At 38.3% G+C, this 12,119-nt stretch overlaps 1 protein-coding gene across 1 annotated transcript; it reads right to left on the bottom strand.

Moving 5' to 3' along the window:
* Nucleotides 1-240: 240 nt before the first annotated feature.
* LOC131234744 (vacuolar iron transporter homolog 4-like) lies at nt 241-1,180 on the bottom strand. The gene has a single exon (XM_058231684.1). The coding sequence runs from the start codon at nt 1,055-1,057 to the stop codon at nt 425-427; it is 633 nt and encodes a 210-aa protein (XP_058087667.1). The 5' UTR covers nt 1,058-1,180; the 3' UTR covers nt 241-424.
* Nucleotides 1,181-12,119: the final 10,939 nt, after the last annotated feature.

Consider the following 12,119-nt stretch of genomic DNA (forward strand, 5'->3'; position numbering starts at 1 on the left):
TGATTGACGGACACTAGCCCATGTCTGCATCAACATATGCAGTACCGGAGCTAACACACAAAGTGGAATCAAAATAAACGTACTCCTGATTGTAAGGTTAAAAAGAGAAATATCTGCAGGGATACAACATGCCCTGAGAATTCTTCAACCTCTAGCAGAGAGGACCGAACTACTTTTTAAAGATGGTCTTCTTCTCGCCCTCTGTTGTCGTGCCAACTTGCTATTAAAAAAAAAAAAAAGTATAAAGTAGACAACCATTAATCCATTCCATGATGAACACTACATGAAAAAAGACTGCCTCCACTCTCCCATGTTATGCCAACTTGCTAACTTCACAAAGACAGAAGAAAAAACAAAAAAAAACATGAAGAAGAGGAAGAAAGGAAAGGAGGAAAAGCAGGAGGAGAGGAAGACACGGCTGTCCTTACAACCCATGAGACCCAAACAACTTCATCAACCCAAAAGTCACAACCATGGCTAACCAACCTCCCACCAACACCCTCAAACCAGACCTCACCAGGGGCGCCCTTCCCAACTTCGCACCCACTCCTCCAAACACCATCAACGCCAACGTTACAGCTCCAGCCACCACACCTAGCCTCACCTTATGTGGCTTTATAAATGCAGCCGCCAGTAGCGGCACCATCGCCCCAACCGAGAACGCCAGAGCCGACGCTGCAGCTGCCTGAACTGGACTAGGCAACTGCACACCCCCATTCTCTTCCTCACTCTCACCACTTCCTTCCTTCATTTCCTTCTCTCTCTTCATCTGAGCCACCTCTATATCCAATTGCGAGTAAACAGAAACAAACTCTCCTATTGCCATGCTACATGCTCCCGCAACCAGTCCAGCGAACCCGGAGATTATCATGGCTTTTGCGTCTTCCTTCACAGCTCCGACTCCCATCATCAACGAGGCTGTAGACACCAGCCCGTCATTGGCTCCTAAGACGGCGGCTCTCAGCCATTGCGCCCTTTGGGAGTAGTTGATGTCAGTGTCATTCGCCTGCCTTTCGATATCAGATGGCTGGTCACGTGATTGCTCAAAGACTGCCATGATCAGAAGGATTAAAGTAGGAGGAAGAGGAGGTTGTGCTGGGAGTATTGAGAAGGAGAAGATGTGGAGTGTGGTAGACACACGCTCAAGGGATTTATGGTGCAAGATTCTACTGTAGAATAGATGGTGATGGGCACTATGGACCAAAATAAATGGACCGTCACTTTGGTTTTATACAATTAAGTGCATGAATCTTTACGTATGTATTTCTATGTACTGCTACAGATACTGTATTTGAAAAGTATCAACTACTTACTTCCTTATGCATCGTAAGCTTCTCTTACTGCATCATTTCTGAAGAACTAATAAAGTACGTGTGCTAAATCTGAGCCATGAAAAATATTAGTATTAATGTGAATACCATGTGGTTAAAAAATCAAGATGATCTGGTAGTCAAGTGGGCCACAACTGTATGTTGGTTCAAATGGTTGGTCTCCCATTGATTTGTAAGCTTTGGGTCAGATGATGATTGGATCATCTCAGTTTAGACGACTGATGATCGCCATGCTTGGATGTCCTACACCTGTGGCAAGTTTTAGGTGGGCAGTGCAATTAGCTCATGGAACTGAGGGAAGTAGTGGATCATCTCTGGATGCGGATGTGGGCCCACAGTGATGTTTTTGTGAAATCCACCCCGTCTATCCGTTTTTTTGAGATCCTTTTAGGACATGAGGCCAAAAATGAGCCGGATCCAATGCTCAAGTGGGCCGAAAATGTGAGGAATGAACTTCTACAGTTGAAATATTCGTGGGGCCGCAGAAGTTTTGAATCAGGCTAATATTTGTGATTTCAGTTCATCCATGTAGGAATGACGTTGTGAACGGTATTGATGGCATGTAAATATCACTGTCGATCCTATGAAGGTTTCAACGGTAGGAATTTCCCTACCCACCTTCTCCTTTAGTGCGGCCCACTTGAGCTTTGGATCCCTCTCACTTTGGGCGTAAATTCTAAAATGATCTCAAAAAAACGATGGACGGTGTAGATTTCTCGAAAGCATCACGGTGGGGCCCTCCTAAGTTTGCAGCGCAGGCCTTTAGAAACCCGCGTCCATCGTCTATCTTTTAGCTCGTTACTCTGATTACTGTAATTGGTGACAATTCTGAGAATGAGACTTTTTGTCTTACTAATTTTTACGAGGAGATGTTGACTTATAAATAGACAGATGATCACATCCAACCATTTTTTTTACGATAAGTTACCATCCACCCATTGGATAAGGCAACATCCAAACCATCCAATAGGTTGGCCCCACAAAGAAGATCACCTTACCAAAAATCGGCTCCATCCACTAATCAGGCAGGTCATGCTTGTATATTGTTATTTACTTTCCACTGTGTGGCCCATCTGATGAGTGGAAGGGCTATTTTATTTTATTTTTCACAAGTTGATCCTCATGATGAGCCCAACTTACTGGACGGTGTTTTATTTTTATTTTATTTTTTTTATTTTATTTTTGCATTAACATGATATAGGTTGGAAGCTATATATATCCAATGGATGGACGTCACCAATTACAGGTTGGACGTTAGCATCTCTGCTATAAATGAAGGTGTTCTCTTCTTTTTCTCTTTTTAATCAAGGCTCCGTGTATTTGAGGAACAAAGAATACAAACAGACCCAGGCAATTCGGGCAGGGCGAGAAACAAAAAAGATTCCTAGCCAGCCTATCAAATCCTATACAAGAAAATAAATAAATAAATAAATCAGAAAATTATAGCTCTCTAATTAATGAAGGTTTTCTCTTTGCATCTTGGGAAATCGCTTTTACATAGTAACGGCAAATTCAATGCAAATGTTCCTATAATATGCAGGATTAGTCTGCTCGTGGAGCATTTTTGACAACAAATTGATAGGCCACCGCATAGATATTGTTAATGTCTCAAATCCATAAATAATAGGGTCAATCGATGTTATTAATAGACCACTCGATGTCATCGAGCAGATATCAATGTCATTGACAAATGTTCAATACCATCAAAAAAATTCAAAAAATTTATATTTTATCGTGGGAATGTTTTGGTGTTTTACTCAATAACATTGACAGATCGTCAACGTCATTGAAGTCTCATCAAATGTGTCATTGAATGCAAGTGCAAAATTGAATTAGTGCAAGATTTATTTACTATCCCGATTATGATTCCTTGTGTGTGTGTGTGTGTGTGTGTGTGTGTGTGTAATCAGGATATGGGAGGGTAATATAGGGCTTTCTAAGTCATTCCAAAAGGCTTCAATGGCATAACTTAAGCTTATTAGGGAGATTCAACGCTTGTTTGAGTCGGTAATCTCTATATATCATAATTTTTACTTTCATAATACATTACTTGTTATTTTATACTGTGGTTTTTTTCTAAAAATATTTTTCTATATAAAATTCAAATTATTTGTATTTAGACTTGGCTGTGCAATTGATATATACTTTATTTGATTCAAGTTTGTGTACTTCCACAATTCCTAACAACGGAGGCCTGGTGCAAAATTACCCTAGGAATTCCATCAACAGAGCTTTCTTAATTGTGCAGTCACTTTGGAATGATTTTTACGGACCAAAAACAGGTGATGGATCAAATATGCCTTTTTAGGTCCGTGTCACATTTGCAGTTGTCCATTAAAAGGACGGTCCTCATTGATTGCCTTCTGCATTTATCCAAACACATGGACACATGCAATGCTCGAGCCTTTGAACTAGTTTAAGTTTCACTCCTGATTTTTATATACAAGATCACCCACTTCATATTCACATGGTACTACTTAATAAGTTGAATATAATGTACAAGATCATCCACTTCATATTTACAGCATCCTTACTCATGCCTCAATGGTAGACTCACAAGAGTTTCAACTTGAGATCATGGGTTTGTGTACCCATTGCGGTGAAAAACTATTGAGATGCAAGTGCGTGGTGTATGTACGGGTGTGAGTGTGTGTGCAAAAAAAAAAAAATTATATATAATATAGTTGAAGGCTAGCTTTGAATAGCTGAAAGAATAGATAAATGAAATTTACAAAAAAAAAAAAATGATATGGTGACATATAGTTTAGAGGGCGCAGCTTGTAATGCATGCTTCATTCATTTTGCTGGGTCAGTTTATGATATGAGCCTAAAAATAGAGCAGATCCAAATCTCAAGCGGACTACGTCACAGGAAACAATGGTGATACACTATTACAAATTTCCTGAGGCCACAGAAGTTTTGGATCAAGTTGACATTTGTCAACAAGCTCGATAGCAAATAAACATTCCAATGGCCCCAAAAAAATCTTTAAGGGTGAGCATTCGATCACTTCTGTTCCTGTGGTGTGGTCTACCTGATATTTGGATCTTTTGCAATTTTGGACTCTTTACCTAAAATGATACGCATACATCACAGTAGCTAGGTCCGACAGTCAGAGATCCACCAACCTCAGTGGATCTGGGATCCACAAGCAGCCTCCTGGTTTAGCTGGGGTTATGGTACTTGAGAAGTGGAATGGTAGGACAAGATTCATGTTGGCAACCCCGGCCAGTTAGTTAGGATGAGCATGTATGAATGATAATGATGAGTTAAAGATGCATAACATAATGAATTCCCATGGAGAATGTGTATGCTATGTTCACGCACATCGAGTTTTTACTGGAAGGTCCATTGATAGAATCATCCTGGCAGTTGATTTCAGGACCCCAATGTGAATAGACTGTGCCACCTAGAAAAATCTCCAAGTTTGGAAGATCCTGTCCATCCAACCATTGCCACTATTAACGTTTAACGTAGACTTTTAGACTTTTAGTACATTTTCTCTCAACCTTCTATTTGTGGGCATGACAAGATTTTTAGGGCTGGGTACATTCACAGGGTGGCCTATCAACCCAACATTTTGGATCACTAAACCTTTCAGCCTATTTTTACAAACTCAAGACCTGAGGATAATGTATTTATTTAGCCTCAGATCAGAGATCATTTAATGTTTCTTAGTTTAGGGGGCTTTTATTGCACCAAATATCATGATATTTCATGATTAGTCAGTTTAATATAAGTGCAGAATATCATCAAATTTGATGATGTTTGGTGCAACCAAACTGGCACCCTTAATTTATATTTAATTAATTTTCTAAAAACAACTGCAAATCTACATGCATGATTGAGAAAGCAGTGCTAGGTCTGGCTTCACAATTTAAAAAATTATATTAATTTTTTTTCCAAATAAAAAGCCTTTCTTGTTTTTCTTGACTAAACTTGGATAAGTGAAATTTAGAAGATCCACATAAGTCATGGTAAAATAAGGAGAAGAAGGAAAAATAAATAAATAATTCATAATACTCGGACCACCACAAGCTATATGGTGGTAGTTGGCAGATGTGAACCCACTTGATGAATGCTTGACATCCAATCCGTCCATCATATGTTTCATTGATTTCTAAACTAATATCCGAAAAAATCACTTTGATCCGTGAATCAGGTGAGAGACACAACAGGGAACAATTTGGAGGTTTGCCCAACTTTGATTTGAGTTCGCAGCCCACAATGTCGTTTATATGCAATCCAATCCGTTCAAACTTTTAGTATGCCATGGATGAAGGCTAAAGCCAAAATTAAAGCTGTTTTGCAATTACGGTGGGCCTCTGTTCAAATTAAGGGTAGAAGTCAGCTCTCAGATTTTACACTATTTTGTGGCCCACATGAATGTTGGGTGTGACTGTTTTTTGTCATGTAAGAGTACTATGCGTTTCATGGACGGCTTGGATGGCCTTCGTACGGCACGTGGGTCCTGCACTGGAGGGAAACAGATTGGCTACTCCCCCTGCCACCAGCCCCGTGGCTGATGTTCGGTGATCTGTGGGCCCCACCATGATGTATGTATTTCATCCATTCTGTTCATCCATTTTTACAGATCTTTTTAAGGCTTGATTCAAAATATTAGAAGGATAAAAATCTCAAGTGGACCACACACAGGAAAACAATAATGATTGGATATCCTCCACTATACTGTTTATTCAACATCCAATCTGTTGATTAGGTCATACAGACCCAGATGAAGGTTAAAAAAAAAAAAAAACAAAGATCAGTTTGATCCAAAACTTTTATGACCCCAAAAAGTTTTTAATGGTCAATGTTCATTCAACACTGTTTCATGTAATGTTATCCACTTGAGATTGGCATATACCTCATTTTTGGTCTTATATCATAAAATGATCTATAAAAATAGATGGACAGAATGGATGAAACACATACATCATTATGGGGCCCACACAACACCGACCACCAGCCATTGGCATTGAAGGGGTGGTAGCCGATCCGATTCCGCACTGGAGTGCCTTGGAAAAGGCAACAGACTACGTGATCCCAAAGAAAAAAAAAAAAAGGTGGATTTGCTTTATGGCAGTTATACCCGTCAGGCTTCTGTCAAATGTTTGATCTAAAATAAAGACAAATACTACTCCATAATATAAGGGATGTCCCCAGCTGGCATTCCTACCACCACAACTTCAGGTAGTCTAGGCTGCTGTAGGGTCCACTTCAACTGTGCATCCGATCCATCCCGTCCATTGTGTTCTCCGACTCATCCTCATTATAGAAAACAAAAAACATGCAGACCCAAAACTTACTCAGACAACAAAAATCAAGCCTAAGACCTCTAAATTCAGGTGGTGCAGCCCGGCTGGGTTTTGGAATGGCCTGATCATTTCGTGGGTTCCTTCATCCTAATGGATTACATTCGATGAATGGATTAGATGACTAATGAAAATCATGGTGGGCCCCATAAACAGTGGGAAATTTTTAATTGGTTGGGCTTCCCCTCCCAACCGTTCCTTTATAGTACAGCCCACCAGAGTTTCCGTTCGAGATGATTTTTTGATTACATGGCCTAACATAGAAGCGCACGTATAATGGACATGGTAGAACGTGGGGCCTAAAATGAGCCGGATCCAATACTCAAGTGTGGTGAAATATGAGGATTGAACGTCCACAGTTGAAATATTCGTAGGGCCACAGAAGTTTTGAATCAAGATAATATTTATGTTTTAGTTCATCTCAGTAGGAGTGATGTTATGAACGGTGTGGATAGCATGTAAACATCACTGTCCACCCAAGGGAGGTTTCAACGTTAGGAATTTCCCTACCCACCTTTTCCTTTAGTGTAGCCTACTTGAGTCTTGGATCATTCTCATTTTTGGTATATAGTGCTAAAATGATCTCAAAAAATGGATGGACGGTGTAGATTTCTCACAAACATCACGGTGGACCACCTAGGTTTCCCAGGAACTTATTTAGCAGGAAATCCGCGTCCACGAGAGCCTACCTCATAAAGTAAGGAAACGGTACGTTTCAGTTCGGGGTATTGCATTGTTTTGGACTTCAGTTTCGTGTACAAAGTATTAAAAAAAAAGATTGTTTGAAATACGTATGAGATAGTGACATACGATAGAAATATATATACTTGAATTGCTTTAATTGAATTTATATTAATGTAGGAGGTAGGTGGATTGCTGAATCGACGAGCACTCGATGGTGTGAAAGTGCATGGACAAATAGCATTATAAAATGGTAGGGAGTGTGCATTCCACACGACTGCCACCACCCCATTATCTATATTCAACTTGGGCTAAGGATATCTGTTTTACTTTTTGCCTCCTCCACTTAATGAGAACATCCTCTAATGCGTTTCCATTTTATTTTTTTGGATAATGGTGGGCCCACAACATGTGCAGCTTCCTCCCATCTTTAGCTTGTACAAATGGGACCATTGGATCAATCAGGCCAGATTGAGATGCACAAGATGATGTTTTTCAATGATTAATTAAGAGGATGTTAAGTACACCCTTCTAGGTGTAGGGAAAAGGTGGGCCAATTAAAATAAAAATCATAGGATGTAATGAATCTGCATGATCTAAGCTAATGGACCTTCATAAAGCATTTGGTCCCCATGTGAAGTAGGGATGGACGTCATGAAGTCGATCACCGTCTTCCTTAAAGGGATAACTACTCTGAATCAACGGAGTTGAGAGGACTCGTCACAGAGATACTTTGAATCCATGAGGGGAAACAAGAAAATAGAAATAAATTCTAGAAATTCAAATTTTGATTGATAGATGATAAAAACAAATTTACAACTCTTTAAATAGTAATACCAAATTAACCTTGGAAGAAGTTTCGGAATCAAACTCCAACTCAAACTCCCTAAAATTCGTAACTTATTATAAATAGTAAACTTACTATTTATAGACAGTCATGATTCCTACTAGACTTCATGGTTTTTGGACAAAAATAGTAAGTGTCCTATTTGGCTTAACTGTATTATTCTCCTAATTTTTCTAAGCACTTTTCATTTTAGACACAACTCCTAAAGCTCAAAGGATGAAGAGTTATAATCAATCTAAAATTTACTAAAAATAATCAAAACGAAAATAAAATGAATTTTTGACTATTGATATGATGGAATCTCACAAATTCAGCGTGGGCAACCCGGCATAGCTTCTCTTACCCTAAAATCATATATGGTACGTCGAATAACTCATTCCGATTTATGAAATACACCTGTTTTAAGGTTCTGACGGTCCGGATTACATCCGCCTCCGATCGGGCCTTCTCTGGTCCATCTTGGACATGTAAGTGTCCACAACCCGTTCTACATTTCAATGGCCCATTATACTGAAATTTGGGATTGATTTGACAGTCAAATTATGCAAGATCAAGAGTTGTATATCCATCCATTACAAGCAAGTTGGTGTGGCCCACTACACACACACACACACACACACACACACACACACACACATATATATATATATATATATATATATATATATATATATATCTGGTAAATGGAATTTTAATGCAGCACCTCATTGATTTGATTGACATGTACACTTCATTGGGCACCTCTTATTGCGTGGTTACAGGCGATTATGGATCACCTTCTAACATTATGGATAACTGACTCCATGGGTGTCGACATCTCTGTCTTTATGCGCTTAACAGAACAAAATCTGTTGCATGTGGGCCCCACTTGGACTATTTATGACGAATGACTATACACATCCACCTGATCTTGGCCCGAATCGAATTCAAACTTCGGGCATGGTTCCTGTGTGCTGATATCTTCATTCGAGTAAACTTTTGGCATACACACACACACACAAATTTTCAAGTCACTCCAATGTATGTAAGAGATGGAATTGCAAATGAAGATAGTTCTTACTATGAGAGCAAGACTGTCATTGGGTTTGCCTTGAGCATAGCAAAATTGAAGTTTTGAATCAGCCCACCCCCAACAGTTCAAAATCTGGACCTAAGCCAACCCCAGGCCTGACCTATTGATTACCCTACAATAGAAGGTTGCAAAGTCCTAGCATGTAGCTAGAGCAGTTCTCCAAGAGGTTGTTTGATTTTCTAATTCCAATTGTAATTTATGGTGAAATAGGTATTAATTATATACTTTTGTAATTCTGGCTGGCTTCCTAAGGTGATGCTGACAGCCACACCCTCTTTGATATCATTTGGTCTCGTAACTCAGGAGGAAAACTCAAAATTTTGAGGCCTGGCAATGGAAGTTGCTACTTGTAAATTATTATTTTTTAAACATGAGGGAGAGTCTGATACGTAAGTATTATTGCTATGTTTTTTTTTTTTAAGAAAGTGCATAAAGGTGTAATGTTGTTTGGGAATATTTTTATATATATGAGAGGAGATGTTATTTGTTGTTTACAAATCCATCAATCAAAACCATTCAAATATCCCTGGTCCAACACATTCATTAATTTCAGTGGCCCCACCCTTTAAAGCCAAATTCATCTATCCATTCGATCCATCAACTCACCCACATTATAACCGTTCATTGTACATCTATGATTGCATACATATGTACATGTACATGCTGTCCAACGTGAGCAACATGTACACATGCTGCTATGCATTATTAGTATCACATTATATACACATGTGTGGCTATTATTGTAGTATAGGAGACCAAGAGAGGGTGGGTATTTCCTTTATGTGTGACATGATCATCCCAAGTAAGAGGGATGTGGTGGTGCATGTGAGTGTTTAGAGACTTAAGGAGTGAGCTGCTTGCCTCTTGTGAGTGAGGTAACCTAATTGGATTAAAGGTGTGTATTTGGAGTTTACTTCACAAGTGTGTATTTGAGTTGAATGAACGTATGTGATGAAAAGAAAGAATTAGATCACATCATTGAAAGCCGAGTCTTGAGTAGCCCTACTCAGGCACCTGAATTTTAGGGGGTGACAAAAATAATCACACCCTCTCATTTGCCTAATCTTAGGGCAAGATCAAGCTCACTTGGAATGGACCATTAGTTGTCCAAAAAGTCATTTCAGGAGGGGCCCTCCATCTTCCCAACTTGAAGGGTGAAAACCTTCCTCAGCTAGTTAATGTTGATCTCATCAAAGTCTATCATAAGTAGCAAGACCTGCAGGCGTCTGTAAACACAACTACAAAGCAACCCAAGGTTAGAAATCAAAATGAGAATTCATGTCAATTTTCAAAAATATATTCCTAGGGAGAAAAGGAAGAAAAATGATAGTATAGCTCAAGCACCAGGAAAAATAATAAGGGTCAAACAAAGAAAAAAAATATATATAAATAAAAGAAAAGAAATAAAGCATTCGCCCTAGGAGATGACCCTCAGAGATTCCAACCAACTTTTCAAAAAGATCAAAAGCCTTAAGCCTAGCTGCCTCAAAGTCCCGTGCTATAACAAAGGTATCGATTGGCTATTAATGGACGAATCCTGTCATCAAATCGGCTCTAAGAAGGAAAAGCAAAAGAAGTGTGTTCAAAGCAAAATGGGCGATGTGAAAACTTAAAAGGGGCGCCTCAAATAAAAACAACAGACGCACAACAGACCTAACGAAAATCCGAAATGGCACTAGAGGCAAGAATGCACAACTACCAAGGAACAAGCAAAATCAAATACTCAAGACATGAAAATTTGAAAGAGCATCATGATAGAAAATGATGAGTAGCCTAAACGTGGGGAAAAACTGAAGGGACTTTATAAGTAAAAATGGTCAAAAAGAATAAAAAAGTAGGAAATTGTAAATCCAAACAGCTCGCTATTAAAAAAAAATGTGAATGCAATGGTGATGTTTTAAGATCTTTCAACCCTAGTCAGACTTAGGGAAATGGTTTCTTCTAATCACTTTCTTGGGATGTCTAAAAACCCTGGGAGTTAACCCAAAAGACATAAAGGGACACGTAGTTTGGTCAGTGTGTATGATCCCTACATGCCCATGCACCAAACTCCAAACTACAAGTTGTATAAGTAGACTGGTACAAAATGTTGTCATTTCTTTCATACATAAATACATCTTTCAAAGACAACAAAAAATGGATATATGTGTATACAAAAAAATAGGCACCCATGACTACATTATTCGACCATTGGCGCTTCTCTAAAGCACTTAGTGTGCAATAACCTCAAGCCACTACTCTAGTAAGCCTCCTCCCTTTTCTCTAACTCATCAATCACTTACTATGATATTCTCTTTCTTCTTGTAGGTACTAAACTCTGCGCACCCCCCTCCCCAGAAAAAAAAAAAAAAAACCAGCAAGAGTGACTTGGAGAACCACTATGTTTAATCAATTGGGAAATGCGCACTTCAAGTGATCAAACTAGGCTCGTAATCGGACATTGCACAATACGTCTACCCCCAGTAAAAATCAGTCTCAATCACAATCGTCATAAGGAAAAATAATATACTGGATAATTTTCAAATTTTAAAAAAAAAAATCACTTCCAATAAAAAAAATTGATCCCGGTCGTAATCTTTGGATAGTAAAATGACGGATCAGATCATTAAAATAAAAATTTATATATATATATATATATATATATATATATATATATATATATATATATATAAATATATATATATATATATTCCCAATAAAAATTGGTCTTGTATCGAATCTTCTGTTTTATTTTTATTTTTTCAAAATTTTATATATATATATATATATATATATATATATATATATATATATATATATATATATATATATATATATATTAGTCTTCATCATAGCCATTGGATCGCAAGACGATAGATCGGATCATTTTCAAA

The sequence above is a fragment of the Magnolia sinica genome, chromosome 19, assembly GCF_029962835.1.
Source record: "Magnolia sinica isolate HGM2019 chromosome 19, MsV1, whole genome shotgun sequence".
NCBI lineage: Eukaryota > Viridiplantae > Streptophyta > Magnoliopsida > Magnoliales > Magnoliaceae > Magnolia > Magnolia sinica.